Source organism: Gopherus evgoodei, chromosome 1, assembly GCF_007399415.2.
Source record: "Gopherus evgoodei ecotype Sinaloan lineage chromosome 1, rGopEvg1_v1.p, whole genome shotgun sequence".
Taxonomy (NCBI): Eukaryota; Metazoa; Chordata; order Testudines; family Testudinidae; genus Gopherus; species Gopherus evgoodei.
In genome coordinates, this window is record NC_044322.1 from 143,946,405 (window position 1) to 143,970,174 (window position 23,770).

At 42.4% G+C, this 23,770-nt stretch overlaps 1 protein-coding gene across 2 annotated transcripts; it reads left to right on the forward strand.

Moving 5' to 3' along the window:
- Positions 1 to 4,284: 4,284 nt before the first annotated feature.
- PRDX4 (peroxiredoxin 4) lies at positions 4,285 to 23,561 on the forward strand. 2 transcript variants are annotated; one of them, XM_030574865.1, is made up of 7 exons: positions 4,285 to 4,475; positions 11,798 to 11,915; positions 13,057 to 13,173; positions 14,924 to 15,046; positions 19,081 to 19,211; positions 21,057 to 21,091; positions 23,433 to 23,561. In XM_030574865.1, the coding sequence occupies exons 1-7, from the start codon at positions 4,292 to 4,294 to the stop codon at positions 23,481 to 23,483; spliced, it is 759 nt and encodes a 252-aa protein (XP_030430725.1). In that variant the 5' UTR covers positions 4,285 to 4,291; the 3' UTR covers positions 23,484 to 23,561. The 2 variants fall into 2 exon arrangements, with proteins under 2 accessions (XP_030430725.1, XP_030430731.1); XM_030574871.1 differs by lacking the exon at positions 23,433 to 23,561 and adding an exon at positions 23,064 to 23,411.
- Positions 23,562 to 23,770: the final 209 nt, after the last annotated feature.

Genomic DNA, 23,770 nt, shown 5'->3' on the forward strand with positions numbered 1-23,770 from the left:
CAAATTGTAGACCAGTGTTATCTGACAATTCACATATGCTCCACCACCTTCAATTATGCTCCTTCTCATTTAGTCTGTCAGAGTGTGAATACTAGCCAAAAACAAAACAAAAAACAAACAGAGGTTCAGCTGCTGAGAACTTGGAGAGTCAGACCCAGGGCATAACTTGATGGGACCCAATCATCTACCAATCAACATCTGATAGCTAACTGAGGGGTTGTGGAAGCAGAGAAAAGGGGCAGCTAGAGGTAGCGTGGGAGCTAGAGGCAGTGTTTAACTTGTAATGAAAGAGGTGCCAGGGTTCAGGCAATGATTTAATTTTAAATGTTAAACTTGTTATGACTTTGAATGTGCAGCAGTATTATTGTCATTACTTAAGATTCTGTCACGGGTATTTTTAGTAAAAGTCAGGAACAGGTCACAGGCAATAAACAAAAATTCAGGCAAGCCCACAACCTGTCCCTGACTTTTACTAAAAATACCCTGGGGAGAGGGACAAACAGAGCTCTGCTGGGGCTTACAACTGTTCCAGGGGCTGCTGCTCCAGGGCTGGCCACTGGCTCCAGCAGCCCTGGGCCTGACTGCCAGCCATCTGTTCCATGGTGTGGAGCTGGTCGCTGATCAGCTGTTTTGGCAGCCACTGCTCCCTCAGCCCCAGGGCTGACCGCTACTCCCATCCTGCCCCAGAAGAAATCCTGGAGGTCCCAGAAAGTCAAGGAACCTGTGACTACCATGACAGAATCGTATCCTTAGTCGTTACCAATTCCTATAATACCGCTGCACATTCAGTCCTAACAATTTTATTTTAAAAGAGTAGCCTATTGTACGTACAGTTGTACGTACTTAATGTACATACCAGTGATATTTACAACCATGTATTCTATATCATTTATATTGTAGTAGTTTGTGTAGAAAAATAAATTTAGAGCTACTGCAGCAAAAAAATTAAAAATATATGTCTGAATATATTCTCTAGCTGCAGACCTATCCACCTTTGCTCTGGCTTTCTCCCATGTGTTATTACAGAATATTATTCTCACACCTCCCTCATTCCCTGCCCTCCTGTAACATGCCTTCCCCAACACACACACACATTCTCTACAACCATTCTTAGTTTCAGTCAAAATAACAATAACTGCAGTATTTTATTGTACTAATACTTAGCAACCAGGTATGGCACATTGCAATAACAACTTTTAAATAAAGCAATAAAAGTCATTAATTATGTCTAATTTGTCTTCTATATTATTAAGGAACACTGTTAATAGAAATCAACAAATTATATTTTAGTATGAAATGAACAAATGTAACGAAACTTTAAAGAAAAAGATGTTTCCTTACCCTAATCCTGCAGTGATTGGGAGACATTGTACTGGATATAGCTCTGTGGTTTACATCTTCAGAAAAGTCCATTAAATAGCCATATTTCACTGGCTATCCTCCTATTTTCTCTCCTTGCTTCTTGTGTCATCGACTCCTCTGCACCCTTTGTGTCATCCAGGCACCCAGCTCTGAAGGCAGTGCAGAAGGAATAGTGCCATGGTATGGCTCTGGGGCTGGAGCAGCTATGGGGAAAAATTAGTGGGTGCTCTGAACCCACTGGCAGCCAAGCTCCCCTCACCCCCGATCGTACCGCATCCCCGCTCCTTCGCCTCCCTCCCAGCGCTTCCCCCCAACTGAGGGGTGGGAAGGAGCAGGAATGTGATGTGCTCAGGGGAGGAGGCGGGGAAAAAGCAGGGCCGGGATTTGGGGAAGGGGTTGGAAAAGGGGCAGGGAGGGGGCAGAGCTGGAGCGGGGACTTTGGGGAAGTGGTTGGAATTCATTGCTTATGTTGCCACCCTTACTTCTATGCTGCTGCTGGCAGTGGCACTGCCTTCAGAACTGGGTGGCTGGAAAATGGCAGCTGCTGGATGGGTGCCAACAGCAGTGCAGAAGTAAGGGTGGTATGGTAACAGGACCTGCAGGACAACAGGGAGTTACTTTTTACCCTATTGTATATGAACTCTGGTTACTAGAGATGGAACCTGAGCTGAAATCCCGCATCCAAAGACCGAACAGAACAGGATCAGCCCTTTACAACAGCAGTTCTCAACCTTCTTCTTTCTGAGGCCCCCACAAATGTGGCCAGTAACCCGGCCACCCGTGGAGCCTAACCCGCAGCCCCTCCCCTTGGGCCTGAGGCCTCTCCCCTCCCCCCTTTCTGCCTCCCCCTCCTCCACAGGAGCCCAAAGCACTCCCACCACAGTGGGAGTGCCAGCTGGCCAGGGGCAGGTGGGTGAGGCCCCAGCAGTCCTGGTGCTCTGCAGCCTCAGAGCCCCCAGCCTGGGGGTTCTGGGTGTCTGGGCAGCACGGTTGCACGACCTCCAGCCCTAGGGCTCTGAGCAGGCAGCACGGCCCTGCACTAGCCATCCCCATGGCCCCAAGTCCCTGCAAGAGGCATGCTGGCCTGAGGGCATGGCCACAGTAGGCTGTTTGGGGAGACACAGCCTCCCCTTGCCTATGATAGCAGCTGCCCATGGGTCCCCCAAAATGTTATAAAAACTCCACGTCCCTCCTGTGTCATAGTAGTGGGTTTTCTGCATATAAAAGCTGGGGCCAGCATGAGGGAGTAGCAAGCAGGGCAGTTGCCTGGGGCATCATGCTACAGGAGCCCCCGCAACGCTACATTGCTCAGGCTTCGGCTTCAGCCTTGGGTGTCAGGGCACAAAGCCCGAGCTTCAACCCTATGCGACAGGGCTTTGGCTTTCTGCCCTGTGCCACAGTGAGTCTAATGCTGGCCCTGCTTGGTGACCCCTTTGAAACCTGCTCACAGCCCCCCAGCAGGCCTCAGATCCTTGGTTGAGAATCATCGCTTTACAATACACCACATAGATCCAAATCTTGCTGCACAGATCTATCTCTGTGCCTTTTTATGTGTGTGAGTGTTAGCATCCCTTATGTTACATGGAGAGTCCCGATCTGTGCACTGTGCACTCACTGTAACTTTGTGAGGTGCCACCATATCAGGAATGCACACTGCTTACAAATGGATGTTGGAAGAAGAAACTCCAGCCAGCGTGTAGCCTGAGCATAGATGCACTGCAGCTCTGACAAACGCTTGAGGGTTCTGGCTTTAAAAAAAAACAAACACTTTCACAACACCTATATAGCTTGTCATGCCAACAAAGTCTCATTGAAATGCATCATTGACTGTTGATCTAGAAATAGCAGTTTTTCAGGGTAGTTGGCCGGTACATTTGATGATTGAGCTTGGATAGGAAGAAAGGGAGAAGCTGGAGGCAACTGAAGAGAGGGGGCAGCATGTGCCTGTGTGTGTGGTAGGAGGGGAGAGGAGGGCAGTGCATGTGTGGTGGAGAAGAGAGGAGGGGGTAGCCGGGGAGTGGGAAGGGGCTGTGTGTGTGTGTGTGTGTGTGTCAGAAGAGGGCAATGGTGGGAAAGGAGTGGACAAAAGCAGTGTGTGCATGGGAGGGGAGAGGACAGGAAGGCAAGGCAGGGGGAAGCAGTGGGAGGGGCTGTTATGTGTCTGTTGGAGGGGAGGCTGATGGGGTGTGGAGGGCAGGGCAGTGGGGCCAGCAATGGGAAGGTGTACAGGGTGTGTGAGGAGGGGAGGACAATGTGAGGTAAGTAGTGGGAAGGGGCAGTGTGTGTATGGCATGGAAGGGGAAGGGCAGGCAGGGCAGTGTGAGGGAAGCAGAGGGATGGGGGAGGGCGGGCACTGGCAGTGTGAGGGAAGCGGCTGTGTGTGTATGGGATGGAAGGGGAAGGGCAGTGAGAGGAAAGTAGTGGGAAGGGGCTATGTGTGTACGTGCTGGAAGGGGAAGGGCGGGCAGAGCAGTGTGAGGGAAGCAGTGGGAAGGGGCTGTGTGTGTATGGGATGGAAGGGAAAGGGCAGTGAGAAGGAAGTAGTGGGAAGGGGCTGTGTGTGTATGGGAGGGAAGGGGAAGGGCAGTGAGAAGGGAAGTAGTGGGAAGGGGCAGTGTGTGTATGGGATGGAAGGGATAGGGCGGGAAGGGCAGTGTGAGGGAAGCAGTGGGAAGGGGCTGTGTGTGTATGGGATGGAAGGGGAAGGGGCTGTGTGCGTACGTGCTGGAAGGAGAAGGGCGGGCAGAGCAGTGTGAGGGAAGGGGGCCGTCTGTGTACGTGTAGCAGGGGAGGAGGTGTACGTGGAACGGCGCAGGGCAGTGGGGAACAATGTGACGGGGGGCGGGGTGTGTGTGGGCAAAGCCCCGCCCCTTGTGGGCCCCGGCGCTGGCTGTTCCCGGGCGCGGGCCGCGCAGTTGCTCGGGCGGCCATGGAGGCGGCGCGGCGGTGGCTGGCGCTGTGCTGGGCGCTGGCGCTGGCGGGGCCCGGGAGGGCCCAGGAGCAGGCGCGCGCGGAGGAGAAGTGCCATTACTACGCGGGGGGCCAGGTCTACCCCGGGGAGGCGGCGCGCGTGCCCGTGTCCGACCACTCCCTGCACCTCAGCCAGGCCAAGAGTAGGTAGCGGGCGGGCGGGTGAGGGATGTTGCTGAACAACCCGTCCCCTCCCGCTGCAGGGCTGCAATCAGTGGTGCTCAGTGCCCGCCGCTCCTGCCCTGTCCCCCCTTACCCCGCCGTCCTCCCGGGTGCAGGGGGACTGCGGCTACAGGCTAACACCGCCCCCCAGTAAAAGGGTCCAGAGAGTGAGGTTCCCGTGTGGGCCCGGCAGGAGCAGAGATCCCAGCTGTGGGGCCGGGTGTCTCTGCTGCTTCACCCCGGCCTCAGTTTCCCCCCACTTGTGCAGTGGAGGCGGCGATCCCTCCGTCGCAGGGCAGGTAGCATCCAGCTGCATGAACATGGGGGTTGTCTGGCCGCCCCCCAGCACAGGTCTTTGCGCAGCATCTCAGCAAAGCGGCCTTCCGGGGGGGCCGTTTTTGCGATGAGGATAAAAGTGGCGCAGGCGGCCTAACCCACAGCTATTGCTTATAGTGCACCTCGTTTGGGTTAGTGGCAGCCTGTGTGTGCAGAGGGGAAGGGGGGATTGTTGCAGTCTTAAACTGTGGTCACTTCACTTTGCTCCCACTGTTTGCTGTTCTGAGCCAGATGCACAGTTCGCTGCTGCTGGGGGAGAAGGCCACGTCAGACAAATCCTATTGGTTTAAAGTGTGCAGAAAGCCCTAAGCAGCTCCCTCACTGCCAAGTGTAAATAATCTGAAAATCAGAATTTACCCTCCTTGAGGATTTTCACAGGGGTGGAGGAGGTATTTAGTACCATGGCCCAAGTTTCTGCCTTTTCCCCTAGTTGTAAATATAACAGTCATAAGTTAACATTTCTTCCAAAATATAGTTGGAATTAAAAACCATGCCAATGGACAGCTACTAGCAATGAGGAATATGTCACTCATTAACCCCCCTGTATAGAACTAGATAGTGTACGCCCAATTAAACTCTTTTTTTAAAATAAAGGGAGAGTCTCTAAATAGGAGTAAATTACAGTTTTAGTCCTAGATTCCAATATGTTGGAATCCTTTGGATATTTTGGTTGCTCATGATGCACGTTCGACTACTGGAATTTGTGCCTACCCCAGGTTGTGTTATGGACGTTCTAAACTTCTGCTTCTGTAGCTTGCTGTGTGTAGCTACACTCCTATAGTAATACACAGCCTAAATGAACTCACTGGAGCTCCATAGCAGCCACCCTATCCAAAGCCTGTGGCATAATTGGAGTGCAACTCTAGATCACTTTTCAGTTTATCACTGAATAAATAGAAAAGTATATTTTCTCAGTTACTTATTTTGTTACAGACTCAGCTTTGTTCAGAGGAGGTACTTCAGTTATCAAGCAATAGGATGAACATAGACAGATTTCTGCCTAATGGAGGGCCTCTGCAGAACAAATCTTAATAGGGTTTTAAACTGGATCAGAGAGTTTTTCAAGATTTAATTTTGAACTTTGTATAGTGTTTTCTTAGATAATTGTGAATATTAAATGAAAATCTTCATCTGTTTTTGCATTTCTCCCCCTCCTTCCCCAGTGAAAGTCTCTTCAGTTTGTGGTGACAATCATTTGTCATGGTTGTCATTTGTACTACCATGGAGAGCTTGGGAAGGGAATCAGTAGCAGAGTAATAGATGAACTCTTTAACAAAAGGTGCTGTTTTCATTGAAGGGGTAGTAGTAAAGAATGAGGGAAGAGAAGTAATGTAAATAATATACAGAATACTTTGGGGTTCTAAGTAAGATTTAAAATATTTTATGAACTGAAGGGTCACACTGGCTAGTGAGCTATATGCACTTCTCTGGCTTCTGTAAGTGTTCTGTATACAAAAGAATGGTAGGATACGACCAAAAAGTTAGCTGCAGCAAAAGTCTCCTGAAATTAGGCTTAACAGTCTTGTTTGTGAGTCTGATTTTTTTTTTCTCTTTTGTTAGCTATGTTCAGAGAGCTCTAATGTAAATTGATTACATTGGAGATTCAGGGGCAGATAATTTTAATTGTTACAGTTAAGGGGTTTTCTGACCCTGTTTAAAATGGTCACCTGTTCTTAGAAATTTTCAACCGTTTTGTAGTCAAGTGAGATTCCCAGTTACATTAATCTACAGTAAAACACTGGGCAAGAAAGGTTTTTCTGTTCCACAAAAATTTGAGATTAACTTTTTATCCAGATTTAGCATGGAAAGAATGGCACTCTCAAATGTTCACAAATAAGGAATCAAAACTTTTAATTTGATCAATCAAAACCTTGTGTTTAGATTTCAACCTTTAAACTTTTGGAATAAGTTAACAAAAAATTCATAGTCATTTCAAACTGAAATTTCTTTTCAGAAGCATCAAAAATTTCTAAGTTTTCAGAAAAATTGAATCAGGAGATTAACTGAAACCAACCCTTTCCCACAGACAGTTTTGTTTTCCACAAGTCAGCATTTTGACAAAATGTTTTGTCAGAAAATTCCCAACCAGCTCTAAATAGAAACAGAGCTTGCCCACACTTGGAAATAGATAGTGTCGTCCCTCTATCTCCAGAGATTCAGTAGAAAAGTATTACTGAGAAGTCTCAAGGTTTCATAGTGAAGAATTTTACAAAATACTGACAGCAAAGTGCTACCATAAATAAAATAAACTAGACTTGTCAAATGAAACATCTTGTGATGGTTGGTGTGCATGGGTAATTTATAAAAAATTGTACAGTATAAGTTACTAGAGAAAGACTTTGGTATGTGTACCAAAATTTGTGTGCTGTGCTAATAAAGTTTTTAATGCCATTATTCATGTACTAATGTAGGTATCTTATAACTAGGCTAGTAAGGATTTGATTTTTAATTTGTAAATGTCCGTAAAAGTCAATTTCATCACACACAAACTGACAAAAATTAATATCAATAATAATCAAAATTCACAGATAGGCAGAGTAAGAAAAATGCTGCTTGGGAACTTAGAGTTTGATTTAAGGATATTAACTTAGTATATTTTGATGTGATGTTGACAAAAGCTTTAACTTTTTGAATTTCAACATCTGCTGTCAAATAGTTCGGTGACATCCTCACCCATAATTTCCTGTAACTGTGAAAGTTTAAAATCAATTAAAAAAATTTAAAATATGCTTAAGCAGATATCAAAATTATAAAAAATAAAAATCAAACTCTGCCAAGCCTACTTATTAGCAAAACAAGGTGGATGAAGTAATATGTCTTTTATTGGACCAACTTCTTTTGGTGAGAGAGACAAGCTTTTGAGCTTGCACAGAGCTCTTCAAGACTGGGAAACTAAAGCCTCGTCCAGACTAGGGGAGGAAAATCGATCTTAGATACGCAACTTCAGCTACGTGAATAACGTAGCTGAAGTCGAATATCTAAGATCGAATTACTCACCCGTCCAGACGGCGCGGGATCGATGTCCGCGGCTCTCCGTGTCAATTCCGGAACTCCGTTCGGGTTGATGGAGTTCCGGAATCGATGTAAGCGCGCTCGGGGATCGATATATCGCGTCTAGACTAGACGCGATATATCGATTCCCAAGCAATCGATTTTAACCCGCCGATACGGCGGGGTAGTCTGGACGTGGGCTAACTCCGTATCACTGAGGACAAGGTGAAACAGATTGTTAACTACTTATGCTAAACACACTTTTCAAGGGACCACTCAAGGTGAAGTGGCCCGTTACCACCTCTCCAGTCAGAGGGAGGAAATGGGGATGGGGAGAAAGCAGCTTGGGGGGTTGTAAGTGCTTATAGATTATTGTAATGAGCTATAAATCCAGTGTATGTATTCAGTCCATGTCTAGCAAAGTTATAAATTTAAGGTCCCAGGCTCATCTTTTGAAAAAGTGTTGTGTAGGTTTCCTTTGTGGATGAGGACTGATAGGTCAGCAGTCACTCTATCAGTCCTCATCCTCAAAGGAAAACCGCACAACATTTCAAAAGACAAGCCTGGGACCTTAAATTCCTAACTTTGCCAGACAAGCCTGGTCTACACTGCAGAGTTAGTTCGAGGTAAGGCAACTTACATCAACCTAATTACAACAGTGTCTGTGCTACAGTCTTGCTCCCACCAGTGTAAGTGCTCTACTACACTGACCTAACTCCACTTCCATGAGAGGTGTAGGGTTTATGTTGGTGTATTTAGGGTGATGCAGTGACCCTGTAGACATCGCGGGTTACTTACATTGGCGGCCATTCTTCTCAGTTTCATGACTCCATGCTCTCAGCCCCCCTTATTGCCCCTCTTAAGTTGGTGGAAGCACTCCTGGTGAGGACATGCACCACCAACAGAAGTAGTGATTAATGTCCACACTACCCTCCAATAATTATTGCAGTGGTTGTAAGTCAACCTATATTAGGTCAACTTAAGTTTGTAGGGTAGACATGCCTAAAACTCATGGACTGAATATAGACACTGGGTTTATGGCTTATTACAACATTCTCTCCCTCCCCCTTGTATTTAGCAGTGACGCTCGGAGACTTGGTCTACACTGCATACATACTCCAATATAACTACATCGCTTGAGGTGTGAAAAATCCACACCCCTGAGCAATGTTGTTATACTGACCTTAACCGTATGTAGCAGTGGTGGGTAACCTACGGCCTGTCAGGGTAATCCACTGGCAGGCCACCAGACAGTTTGTGTACATTTGGGGCTGCCTGCAGCTCCCTTGTCTGCAGTTCGATGTTCCCAGCCAATGGGAGCTGTGGGAAGCGGCGCATTCCGCAGGGACATGCTGACTGCCGCTTCCCGCAGCTCCCATTGGCCAGGAACAGTGAACTGCAGCCACTGGGAGCTGCGGGCAGCCATGCAAATGTAAACAAACTGGTGGCTCGCCAGTGGATTACCTTGATGGGCTGCAGGTTGCCCACCACTGCCATGTAGACAGCATTATGTTGGCAGAAGAGCTCTCTCCCATCCTCTTAGACCAGGGGTTTCAAACTCAAATGACCATGAGGGCCACATGAGGACTAGTACATTGGCCCAAGGGCCGCATTACTGACACCTCCCCCCTCACGCCAGCCCTTCCATGAGGCTCCGCCTCTTCCCACTCCTTCCCCAAAATCCCTCCCAGCCCCAGGGGGTGCAAGAGGGGTGTCGCAGGGGCTCAGGGCCTGGAGTTGAGGTATGGGGTGCAGGAGGGGTGCAGCAGGGGGTCAGGTACAGGGTGCAGCAGACAGCTCAGGGAAGGGGTTTGGGGTTCAGGAGAGCTGCAGGGTGTGACGGGGCTCAGGTCAGGGTGCAGGGTGCGACGGGTCGGGGTGCGGCAGGGGGCTAAGGGCAGTGGGTTGGGGTGCGGGAGGGGTGTGGCAAGGGTGCAGGGTACGGCAAGGGGCTCAGGACAGAGGGTTCGACTGCAGGAGGAGTTGGGGGGGGCGGGCTCTGGCCCGGCGCGCATCAGGGGCAGGGTAGGCTCCCTGCCTGCCTGCCCTGCCCCCACGCTGCTCCGGGAAGCAACTGTAATGTGGGGGAGGAGAGGCACAGGGTGTGTGTGGCTGTTGCTTCAGGCACCGCCTCCAGCAACTCCCATTGTCCAGGAACAGGGAACTGCGGCCAATGGGAGCTGCTGGGGGTGGTGCCTGAAGCAACAGCCACACACACCCCTGTGCCTCTCCTCCCCCACATTACAGATGCTTCCCGGAGCAGCCGGGGGCAGGGTAGGCAGGCAGGGACCTTACCCTGCCCCCGGTGCGCATCGGGCCGGAACCTCTCTAGGTAAACTCTGGGGGAGTGGAGGGGGGGCATGCAGTCTGCGAGTTTGAGACCCCTGTCTTAGAGCATCTTTCCGATATGTGCAGCATTGGTGCAGCTGCACTAATGTAAATTTGTAGTGTAGACCTGCCCTGAGTTAGTTTCCCAGACCTGAAGAAGAGCTCTGTATAAGATCTAAAGCTTGTCTTCCAACAGAAGTTTGTCCAGTAAAAGATATTACCTCACCCACTTTGTGTCTCTAATATCCTGGGACCACAACACAGCTACAACACTGCATATAAGCCTATTTATAACAGATACTGTGCTGTTGATAATAATTGTCTAATATTAATCAGCATGCTATCATTCTCCTTTAAATCAATTCCAGACATTGCTTTGAGCAGCACAGTAATTTACCCAGCAATATATATATGCTTGACATTTCAGTCATGTTTAAATCCCTTCAGTTTGATACTGGATCACCAACACACTGCCCTCAGGCATGGAATGCTCAGCATTATTTGCTTTGATATTGAGAAATGCTACCTCACTGTACTTACAATTTGAAAACCTCCAGCATTCCAGATTAGTCTGTGGTAGAGTAGTAAGTGTTATATCTCCTGTAAGCGTGTCCATGGTGCAATTCACTAATGTTGTTTTAGGCCCTGTCTAGACTATCAAGCTTACATCAGTGCAGCCGTGCTGCTGTAAGATCACTTGTGTAGCTGCTCTATGCTGATGGGAGAGAGCTCTCTCCCATCAGCATAACTAAATCATCTCAAATGAGCAGTGGTAGCTATGCCATCAGGAGAGTCTCTCCCCCAGCATAGTGCTGTCCACACTGGCATTTCTGTTGGTGTAACTTGTATCACTCAGAGGGGTTTTTTTTCACATCCCTGAGCAACATAAGTTATACCGACAAAAGTGCTTCTGTAGACATATTCTTAATCTTTTTCTGCTGCGTAAACTGAATATTTTTGTGCAGTAACCACTGAGTTAGTTTATAAATGGGTTGCAGTAACAGGCAACCTACATATTTTAAGCATTTGTGCCCTGAACACATCTTCTGTCATGTGTTTCCTGCAGAATTAAATTTTAGAAAATGTTTTTTTGCTAAGGAGTAAACGTAATGTGAAATTGAACCACTCTTTACTTATGACACTAAATTATTTATAGCAAAATATAAGTTACTGAAATCTATAACGCAGTAGCCATACATCATTCAGTGCAAATCAGCATCTTAATTTATGAGCTGTCATCGGCCAGTAGCAATCTTATAATGGGTTAAGGGGGTCCAAGTAAGTGTGTGCAGCATTTTCTCTCATGCAGCCTGATCCTTACCATATCCTTACCTTACCATATTTCAAATGGTTCAGAAATTTGTGAACACAAATCTATTGAGTTATGTATGCATCTTGAAATGTACATTTTTTTTAAACATAACATTACCCCACCGTGTGCTTTCCTCTGAAAGGTTGAAATTAATAAAGTTTGATTGTGTAAGTCATGCATCCTACAAAGTGTTTTTTACTGTAAGGAACCACAAACATCCATCCAGAGAGGAAAACTGCCCTTGGACATATGTTATCTGCTGAACAGCCTTGTTTATGTACACATGCTTCACTTTATTCTTATACTTCAATTTGGATCTATATTTTATGTTTCTAGTTTCCAAGCCGGCACCTTATTGGGAAGGAACAGCAGTAATTAATGGAGAGTTTAAAGAGCTGAAATTAACAGATTATCAAGGAAAATATCTTGTCTTCTTCTTCTACCCTCTTGACTTGTAAGTAAAACTGATGCAGACATACCAAAATATATACTCCCCTCCTCCACCTTCCGAATTTGAATTTTGAAAGCGTGGTTAGAGTCAAGGAACGTTAAGATGTTGATTGCAACTGCACTTGACATTTTGTAATTCCGTAGCATCTTACTGGGGAATGTTTACATTCCTTGCTACCATACAACTCATTGCTGCAAATGGAAAATGCATACAGGAAAGAGTATCTCTTATCTCTTCATTCATATGCTCTGGCAGACATTTTTAGGGAGATTGATTTCCTCTTACAGCATTTCAAGGATGTTGTGGGATACATTTAACTGAAATTATTGGATGGACTTTCCTTTCATTACACTATTGTAACTCCACAGCAGTCAATGAAGTTACTCCTGATATATACCAGTGTAATGAGAGGAGAATCAAGCCCTGTGTTATCTTGAAATGAACAAAACATACAGTAAACTAGTAATATTAGTAATACTCGTAGCACTTTTCATCAGTAGAACTCAAAGCACTTTACAAAGAACGGGTAAGTAGTAAAGACAGTTAGCTGCTCTGATAGTGAAAATAGCTGGAATCATGGCTTATTTTCCTCCTAGCCTCAAAGCTTGAACAATTGTGATCTAAAGTTTAATTTTGTGCCTAGAAGAAACAGGAAAAGGTCAAATGCAAAATAGCTACAACTTGCATCACTATTTTCCAGGAAATCATGACATCTGTTTCTCTGCAATTTGGTGTATCATACTTTAATCCAGTAATTCCTGTACAGTTTTAAAATCAGTGAATAATTGTACATGTAGCTAAACTGTAAGTTGTAATATTACTAAGTCAACACAGATTGCATTTTCAGTCTTTTTATTCACAAACCGCTTGCACAGGGTTTGACGATAGGTAATCCATCTGTGAATGTATTTATTAATGCTGTTAGGAACGCAGTTACTTGTAAAATGTAAATTATTTTAAGTTGTGTATATTGGATTCCATCTAAATAAAAATAAATAGTTGTGCTAAGTAATTCACAATTTATCTATTTTATATACTGCAAACAATATCTAGCTTCTCTGTAGAAACTAATTTAGCTATGTATTGAGCTGACTGAGAAATCACTCCTGGATATTCTGAATTTATTTTGTTTTCAATTTTTTAGCACATTTGTGTGTCCAACTGAAATTATCGCCTTCAGTGACAGAATTGAAGAATTCAGAGCAATAAACACTGAAGTGGTAGCATGTTCTGTTGACTCACAGTTCACTCACTTAGCATGGTATGTAGCCTACCCATGTGTCTTTTACAGGAAATTATTGGATACATAAGAGATTATGGGTTGCTTCTCCAAATTCACATACTCCATCTGATGCACTACTATAGTCAAATAAATATTGAATGATAAGGTCTGAGGTGTGTTGCTAAGTTGCATAAAAATTGGTAAGTAATAAAACTAACAGTAATATTCAAAAATTAAGTTTATTGTTGAAGGTGTCAGAGTAAAAGTGATGACTTGTGTTACCATTAGAATAAATTATTCATTACAAATTATTCATCAAACTTTCTATGGTGGATTAAAACCCCAGTGAAGATTTTTTTGGTATTGTTGTTGTTTTTAAATTGTGGAGTTTGAAAGAAAGACAGTAGTTTGCAGGTGGATAAAAATCAATGATTAAAAAAATTTTAAATCAGATTTTTTTGACAAAATCCTTTGAGGAAAAAAATCTTATCTAAAAGATAGTTTCAGTGATAGTTTCAGTTAAGATACATTATAGCTCAAAGATATCTCATCATGAAATATGGATCATAACTTCTAATTCTATAGCATGAGACAGTATATTCATATAATGTTTAAGAAAAGTTTTGTAAATAAGTTCCAATAGTTCATGGATTAGAGACCCAATTTTATGGGGTTCAGCAGGCTTCTGTATAGATTTAGATTAATCTTTCTATCTACCCAATGGGACGTAGTGTTCAGTCTAGAAGATACCATCAGAGATGCTTAGCTTTGCAGTTCTCAAACTGGATTTGGGTCTCCAGAGGCAATGTGCTTGTTAACAGCAAAAATGTTTTTAAAATAAAATAAATAAATATATAGAGGTGAGAAATAACAGACCTCAATTCTATTGTCCCTCTGCAAATTTGTGTACACAGAGTCAATCCCTTAACTCTCTCTAAAAGTGCAAAGTTTCAAAAAGTTCAATGAATAGAAGATTGTTGGGGGTGAAGTAGATCTGGACAAGGAGAAGTCTAGAGATAAATGTGAGAGGGGAGGGACATATGCTTGTTTTGTTAAAATACTGTATGTTTGCTCTTGAAGAAAAAAATCCAGAATACTTAACGTTGTTGTTTTAGTTAAAGAAAACAATTTAAATGTCTGTCTGGTGATGTTCTCCTTCTAATACAGCATGTCAAAAAAATCCTCCAATTATTAATGATTAACCTGTTGAATTGGAGATATTTATGAAGTCATTGGGAGGTGAACTATCTGCTTTAATTACCTTTGGTAAATGAAATAACCAAACAATCATTCGTCTTCTGATATAGCTGTAAAAACTAATCTGAAAAGTTTTCAAAATGTCACTGTTTAAAAATGTATAGTGTGTACCTTCTAAAACTGAAACCTACATCTATCTGCGTTGTAAAGAATATGTATTAAGGTTATAACAACCAACAAAAACGCACTTTTATGTAGAAAACCCATGATTAAATTGAGTCTTCTTGACTCATGATTTATTTAAATCAATTTGATTTAAATCAAATCCACCCTGGTAATTTGGCCACACAGAGAGAAAGGGGGTGTTTCAAGCGTAAATTAAGCATGGAAGGAGGCACAAAAAGGAGATTAAGGCAACTATAAATGGACACATTGAAGGAGTGTAGGAAGCGAATTGGAGCAAATGAATAGGAAAAAGAAAAACAGAAATATAAATATTCCTTCTGCAAAAAAGCTGCATGCAAAAGTTAACTTGTATGTGCAATAAAAATCTCTCGGAAGAATAAATGTGCATCTCTTTTGTTTGTCAAAGGATTAATACTCCACGAAAACAAGGAGGACTTGGACCAATGAAGATCCCACTTCTTTCAGATTTGACACACCAGATTTCAAAGGATTATGGAGTATATCTAGAAGACCAAGGGCACACACTTAGGTACTACTAACCATTATGGTGCATTTTATCATGTTATAACAGTGCATTCTACCAGTTCCATTTAAAGGAACACTCAGTATTGGCACTTTTCTCTTATACCATTTAAGTTATATACTATGTTCATCTCAGCAGTTAATATCTGAACATATACTGGATCTGTTTACGTGGATAAATACAGGCATTTTTTCCACTGACTGTTGATAACTTAGCTGAAATTGTATATTAAAGCTCTTAGTCCGCAAGGAAATATTTCTTAATTTAAAAAAATAATAATAATTCAGAAATTAACTCACAATGATCTATTGTATATGCAAAACTCAGAGGTTTAAAGGTGAATGGAAATGCTTTATCCTGCCAGAATCTGAATTCCCAGTTCTGGCCTTTTCCTTCATTACTTAACAGTGTTTTATTAGGAAAAACTGACCATGATCTCAAGATCTGGCAAAGAACTGTCAGATGTTTCGTATTGACCATCTTGCTGCTGACCGCGGGTGTAAATCTTGTCCAGTGGTAGTTGTGGCACTGTTTGATAGAGTAGTGTTTCTTGCCCATTCATTTTCAATGTTCTTTGTTAATACTACAGATACTCATGCTTGAAACAGATCTGTCTCCCTTACACTGCAGTTACCTGATCCTGTAGTGAAAACATGTTTTGTGACATTAGATCTCCTGTCTGGACAATGTTGCAAATTCAGAATTGCATCTTTGCTGCAGTAAATAGGTAAAGAAGGTGGACTTGGAAGGAACAAGGTCCTACTTCAATATTTATATCTGATTAGCTAATGCGTAGAACATGGACGTGCTGGCTGTCGCTTCCCACAGCTCCCATTGGCTGGGAATGGCAAACCATGCATACGGGGAGCTCTGGGGGGCCGTGCCTGCAGATGGACAAAGTACACAAAATGTCTCGTGGCCCGCCAATGGATTACCCTGTCAGGCCACGTGCCGAAGATTGCCGACCCCTGGCGTAGAAGAAAGTGAAACTTAAGTGGACTTATGTTCACATTTTGAAAGTCTAACTTTGAAGTGCTCTTACTATAGCTGCAGAAACTAGGATTAAATAGCCAGTTTTCATTATAGCAAACAAATTAGCTGTGTGGTTCTTTAAGGTTTTATATTTGGTCTACCATTTTTTAAATGCTCTGTAAAGATAGCAGAATTTTCAAGTGATAATTATTTAGGTTTGTCAAAATCAGAGAAGGGTGTGAGGAGATTGAGAGTCCTAACCAAGCTAGGTGAATGGCCAACACAATGGCAAGTGAAATTCAGTGTCAATAAATGCTAAGTAACTATTCGTACACCTTACTAAGGCTCTAAATCAACTGTCACAACTCAGGAAAGAGCCCTGGGCGTCATTGTGACCTCTGTTCACTTTACAACTGCATTCAAAAAAGTAACCAAGATACTAGGATTCATAAGGGATAGGAAGGAGAATAATATGCCATTATATAAATAAATCGTGCAGGCTCAGCTGGAGTACTGTGTGATCTGATCACCCCCATCTCAAAGAGGAAATTGCTGAATTAGAGGGGCTTCAGCAAAGTGAGATAGGAGTGAGAAACAGCACAGGAAACATCTGCTTTGAAGAGAGATTGAAAAGATTGGCATTATTTACTTCAGATAGGAGAAGAATAAGAGGGGATACATTCAAGGTATATAAAATAATTAATGGTAGAGAGAGGGTAGGTCAGGAACTTTCTCCTTGCCTCATAAAAAGACAGAGGGAACATTCAGTGAAATTAGAGGGTAGCAAATTCAAAAATTGACATAAGGCAATACTTTTTCACACCACACCTATCTGGAACTCATTGCCAGAGGAAGTCATTTGCAACATTTAAAAAGAGATTCGATACTTCTATGAATGTCAAGAATATCCAGCATTGTTGTAGTTAGTACTAAAAAATTTGGAGGGATACTGTACCTCATGCTTCAGGGTTTAAAAACAGTCTTTAAATATTATAGGAATTAATGTAGGGGGCAAATTATCCCACATCTGCCTACTATAAGACAAACCTCCTGCTGAAGCCTCTGCTTCTGACCATTGTCAGAGACAGGAAACTGGACTAGATGGACTGAATCTGTACATTCCTATAATATCATGCTGTCAACCCTGAGCGGGCATTATCTCACCAGGTCTAGATATTTAAGTGTAACAAGTGCTTTTAGTTTATCACTGTAATTTTTTTTTTTTTTTTTACACTAAGGACTGTGTAAATCGCTTCTATCACATAGATTCTAAAGGCTCTTAGGTTCTCATTTACACAGTTCAGCGTTTTATAATATCAGTGATCTACGTATCAAGCAGTATAGTTAAGGGTAAATAGCGTTCAAGACTTCCATATGAAGTCTAAGATCTCAAAGTGCATATAAAAAATTCTTAATCATCATCATATCACTAAAGAAAGATGCAACCTTATGTACTTGGACTTTCAGAAAGCCTTTGACAAGATCCCTCAAAGGCTCTTAAACAAAGTAAGCAGCTATGGGATAAGAGGGAAGGAGGTCATCTCATGGTTAAAAAACAAAAGGTAGGAATAAATGGTCAGTTTTCAGAAAGGAGAGAGAGGTAAATAGTGGGGTCCCCCAGGAATATGTACTGGGACCAGTGCTGTTCAACATATTCATAAATGATCTGGAAAAAGAGGTAAACAGTGAGGTGGCAGAATTTGCAGATGATTCAAAATTACTCAAGATAGTTAAACCCAAAAAACAGATTGCAAAGAGTTTAAAGGGATTGACAAAACAGGGCAACAAAATTGCAGATGAATTTCAGTGTTGGTAAAGTCAAGGTAATGCACATTGGAAAGCATAATCCCAACTATACATACAAAACGACAGGGTCTAAATTAGCTGTTACCACTCAAGAAAGAGATCTTGGAGTCATTGTGGATAGTTCTCTGAAAACATCCACTCAATGTACAGCAGCAGTCAAAAATAGCCAACAGTATTCGGAACCATTAGAAAAGGGATAGATAAGATGACAGAAAATATTATAATGCTACTATATAAATCCAAGGTACACCCACACCTTGAATACTGCATATAGTTCTAGTCACCCCATCTCAAAAGAGATATCGGAATGGGAAAAGGTACAGAAAAGGGCAACCCAAATTATGAGGGGTATGGAACAGCTTCCAAATGAGGAGATATTAAAAAGTCTGGAACTTTTCAACTTGGAAAAGAGACTACTAAGAGGGGATAGGATGAAGGTCTAAAATCATGACTAGGGTGGAGAAGGTGAATAAGGAAGTGTTATTTACTCCTCATAATACAAGAACCAGGGGTAAACCAATTAAATTAATAGGCAGCTGCGTTTAAAACAAACAAAAGGAAGTATTTCTTCATACGATGCACAGTGAACTTGTGGAACTCATTGCCGGTGGATGTTGTAAAGACCAAAACTATAACTGTGTTAAAAAAATAAACAAAACAAAAAAACTAGAAAAGTTCATGGAGATTAGCCAAGATGCTCAGGGATGCAACCCAGTGCTCTGATTGCCACAAGCTAGGAGTGGACAGCGGGATGGATCCCTCGACGAGTGCCTGTTCTGTTCATTCTTTCTGAAGCACTTGGCGTTTGCTGCTGTCAGAAGACAGGCTACTGGGCTAGATGGACCCTTGGTCTGACCCAGTATGGCCATTCTTATGTTCTTACTGCTTTCTTAATTCTGACTTGACCTTGCCTAGATCACAGCAAGATCTGAGGGCACTTTCAGTGAGAGATGGAGTTCTTTGTGTCAATGAAAAGCACCTCCTCTAAATGAGGCTTGTATTGAAGGACTCCAGAGGTGAGGGAGGTTAGATCCTTCAATTCTGGGTGCATTATGAATGAGAAAGTAAATGTGAAGGGAGTTGCAAAGGAAATTAAAAGTTAACACAGAACCTGTACTTAACTTGATTGTGTAGTGCTTGGAGAGATCTAGCCACTGCTGATGTCATGTAGGTATGCTGCAATATCTGGACACCACAATGTGCATAATAGAGATCAGTATTATTAGGTTTATATCTAAAAGAAAAATTCCATGTTTTTGCAGAGGCCTTTTCATTATTGATGATAAGAGGGTCCTTCGACAGATAACAATGAATGACCTTCCCGTCGGCAGATCAGTGGATGAAACACTTCGTCTAGTACAAGCATTCCAGTACACTGACAAACATGGAGAAGGTGCCTGTTTCCAGTATTTTGGCAATGGGAGTTATATTGAGGTCTTATTTAGTTTGGAAGGTGTATTTTTAGCTGTTAGGAAGCAAGGCGTACTGCAGCATTTGATAGCTTCATGGTTGTTACTGAGCAAAGTTTTCTGTTCCCCTCATTCAAGATTCAGTGGACCTGATCCTCCCCTGCCTTGCACCTAGTGAAGTGTCCAAAGTGAATGCAAAATGCTTAGAACACTACCAAATCAAAGCAGTAGCATTTACACACATTTTGCACTCAAGCATAAATGATTGCACAAGGTATGAGGCAGCGAAGAATCAGGCTCAGTATTTTAATAAATTTAGACAAGCTACAGCTGATCCAAGAGGCACTGCCAGTGTAATCTTACTGTTTGGGGTGGGGAGGGGAGGGGAAATAGAGCTGGTGTCCCAAAACAAAATAGATACAGTACTTTGAGTCGGTGAAAAGCATCTCCCAAAATGCTATTCAACTTTAATTATTAACACATTATATGTTCAGCTGGCTGATCTTCCTGCTCTCAATTTAAAGTGTTGGTGTTTAACAACATTCCATAGGTTTGCGACACAGCTGCAATTCATTCTAAGGTTGTTTACACAGTGTGGTGATGCACACTATAGGGGTGTGCTTTCTGAAGCACACTAATGTGTGGCACATCAACTGGTCTGCATAGATCCTGACGATGCGCACACCAGGTTCCCTAGCGTGCTTTAATGTAGTGCAGTTTGAAACATGTTAACAGGTAACGTAACATTATCTGTATAAACAGCTCTATTTTGCAATTCAGAATTGAAAAGAACAAATTCTGATACTTAAAGGCAATAAGCATTTTGATTAAGGAGATTAAGTCCTCTTTGTTCAGCTTCAAATAAAGCTATGTCTCAGCTTACACAGTACTGGATTCTCCCTGTGAGGCATGTGGAATCCTGTTGGGTTTTGCTGAATGTCTGTGGCAATGCATATCTATTTCATTGGACTCCGTGCAAAGGCTAGGAAGAAAAATCCTCCAAAGTTTTTATTATGTTCACCACATTTCAGCTGGCAGCACTGTCTGCAGGGGATAAAATGCCTGTGCTCCAGTTGTGTAATCCCAGCTGTGCAGGCTGATCCTTGAGCCTTTGCAAAGCCTCATCGAAGCCAATGAAACTCCGCCTGGGCACAAGGTCTGCCTACCCATATGCAGTTTCAGGATCAGCTCCCTGGTCTCACCTAGGTTGTACATGAACAACTGAGCAATTGCAAGAATGGTAAATATTTATTTTTATCATCCTAATCCTTTTACATCCTAAGCAGGATATCAAACAAAAACAGTCACATTCTAGAGAGAGAGATTTAAATTTTTCGTCATTGCTACTGTAATACCTGCCTTCTGGCATTAGTTTTAAAGAAAGTTATACCTGTCTCCATTTCCACCTGATGGAATTGCTGGCACCATATCTTGGCACCATATGTCCTCTTGGAATGGGATATGGAATGGAATATGTCCATCTTCAGAATGAGAGGTACTATTACTTTGCCAGTAAGTTGACTAATAGACTGAAAACAGTGAAAATCAAACCCAACATATACTCAGTCAAGCAAAGATTTCCCGTTGTTGGTGAATGGAACTATCCAACCTGCCCTACAAATAGTATCAATATGAATGTTTTAGGGATACTGTCTGATGAATAAGCATGTTACATATTTGCAGATGTTTACATGTGGCACCTTCTTGCTATATTACTTAAAATTCAAAGATTTAGTTTTTTATGAGAATGGTTAGAAAACCAAATAAATTAGAAAAATAATTTCTTTTCTTCTAAGTCAACTTCCATTTTTTAATTTTTTTTTTTCCAGTTTGCCCTGCTGGTTGGAAACCTGGCAGTGAGACAGTAAGTCTGCATTTATATTCAGCATACATTCATTATTTTGCATGATTAAATAAAATTAGGGACCCAATCCTATCTCCATTGAAGACAAAAGCAAAATTCTCATTAACTTGAATGGAAGCACAATATCAGGCCCTGTGCATTGTGATATTTTTATAAGTTCTTAATCTGTTATAATTGGAATTTTATTGACTGATTTATTACAGTATATCATGTTTGCAGTATTTCATGCAGGAAAAAAGTTAATCTCTTCACATCAGGAGTTTCCTTCTCCCTCAACTTTACAATGTATGATCAAAACCTCAAGCACCAGAGAGTTAACTTGAGGGAGAATTTCCTTCCCATCCTGCAATGCAGGTCAAAAGAGAGTTGGAAGTTCTCTGAGGAAGAAGCTATCTTCTCTCTTATCTGTACAGTGCTTAGCATAATGGAGACTTGTTCCTTGATTGGGGTTCCTAAGCAGTTCCTCAGTATACATCATCTCACTGCTCAGGCCATTGTATAATTGCCCACAATCTGGCAAAGCACACTACCACTGTCAGAATTGTAAAATGGAATGCATGTTGCGGCACAGTATCTCTTCTTTTGTTTCTTCACACTAACATGATTATGAGCCAAAGAGCAAGGGCCCAGTTCAATGCCCACTGAAGCAACTGAATTCAGTGAGTGTTGAATCAGGCCCCAATGGAACAATGAAAATTTTTTTTCTAAGGCTATGTCTACACACACATCTTACGTTGGCATAACATGCATCACTCAGGGGTGTGAATCAGCCACCCCCCTGAGCGACATAAGTGCTCGTCTGCACAGCACTTTGTCTGCAGGAGAGGTTATGCCGTTCATGGGGTGGTTTTGTTATTCCAATAGGAGAGCTCTTTCCCGTCGTCTTAGAGCATCTTCACCAGACGTGCAGTGAACGTCTTGCCACTACAACAGTGTACATTGGCATTTATTGGAAGCTGCTCTTTTTTCTTCTGCTGCTTGTTTCAACTGTTGGCACAAACAGCATTATGTAAAAAAATTAAAATGAAAATAAATTCAAGGTGCCTTGAAAGAAATTCTGTAAGGTTTCATTAGCAGCAAAAAATTGAAGTGGTCTCTGCACCTTTCCCTGAGTTGGTAATACATGACAGCATCAAAAACCACATTTTGGCAGGGCCATGAAATGTGTTCGTTCATATAAACAATGGGCTTATCTATAAAAAATAACATTTTCATAATGTCAATAGGATGCTAATGATATAAACCGATACAGCATTATTAATAAACTGTATTCTAGTAGCTTCTGGAGTTTCCAGCCAAGATCGAGGTCCCATTGTGCTAGTCACTATACTGACACACGTTAAAAGACAGTCCTAAATTGTATCTACATACAAGATCTCAAACAGGGCATGCAGAGAGCCAGAGTGTATAGCCTCTAGTAAACGTTGCAACTGGCAACATTTAAGTGGTTAGCGCAGACCTCTGCATTACAGTGTGAAACAAGCAGATGCTGGGAATTATATTCATGGGCTAGTTAAGATTTGTCTTAGTGGAGAAAACTGGCTCTTTAGATTTTATGGTGAAAGTGGGTTATAGGATGGCATATGTATGGCATTGGAAATCATGCATTCCACTACCTTGCCTAAACTGAATAATCTGTCCATTAGCAGCTGACAAGTGAGTGATTTCCCATTCTTAGAAGGGTCAAGCCTATGAATACACTTAATAAAAGGGAGACCAGTTGATAGCAGGAATAGATTACTACTTTATAGCATCTGCTGTTTCTGTACACTTGTTGCTGACAACTGACTCATTGCTGAGAATATCAGGCCGCAATAAATGTTTAGCGCTGACGTAAATACAAGTAAGATGTTCTCTTTACTTTCTGTGCAAAAGTTGTAGTGCACTTAAACAGCAGAATAGTTCTGCAAACACTCTTCAGAATACATTAACATCTGTAGCCATGCCTTCTAAATGTATTTGATTTAATTAGATCAAACCTGAAGATGCCATGAGAGTGTGGTGGCCAAGACAAGAGCTGTAAGTAAACTCTGAGGCACTTGAGTACAGATGTTAATTTATGGAAATAATTCCAAGTTCACTTACGGGGAAAAAAATCAGACTGGAGTACATTCTTTCAACAAGGCAGATTCTGTTTCCTTCTTGAACTCCACGTCCTCCTCCATCACCCCCTACTGCCCTCCACTGTTTAGTGTTCATTAGAAATAAGCAGTAACCTTAGATCTGAACAGGTGAAAGGTAATTTCTAAATGTAGTGTGTGACCATTAATGCCAGAATATGAGGTAGATAATTTGTTCCTTTTGTTTTTAGACCAACACTTTCACTTTCTTTCTCACACAGATAATCCCAGATCCAGCTGGAAAACTGAAGTATTTTGATAAACTAAACTGAAACTTGCTTCTACTGAGCTACACAAGTCACATGCAACTTCAAGTTGTCAATAAAATTCCAGTCATTTTGTTATTTCCATGCATTTGGCTGATTTATAATGGCTACCAACTGTAGTTGTTTTCTCAAAATACAGGTATTCACTGTGCAGAGACTACCACTAGCAGAAAGAGTTGACAGAATTGATCTTCTAGGGCCTCCTGAAAGGAGGCTAAGAATTTGAGCTTGAGTTTATTCCATTTCATCTAGTCAAGAGTTCATATGTTGAGTGCATAATGCTCTGCTGTCAT

What these genes read in the sequence shown, in the direction of transcription:
- PRDX4 (XM_030574865.1), top strand. Translation starts at nt 4,292, where the DNA reads ATGGAGGCGGCGCGGCGGTGGCTGGCGCTGTGCTGGGCGCTGGCGCTG. An exon ending in GACCAAGGGCACACACTTAG is followed by an intron (nt 15,047 to 19,080) that starts GTACTACTAACC and finishes ATGTTTTTGCAG; the next exon opens with AGGCCTTTTCATTATTGATG. An exon ending in GGAAACCTGGCAGTGAGACA is followed by an intron (nt 21,092 to 23,432) that starts GTAAGTCTGCAT and finishes TTTCTCACACAG; the next exon opens with ATAATCCCAGATCCAGCTGG.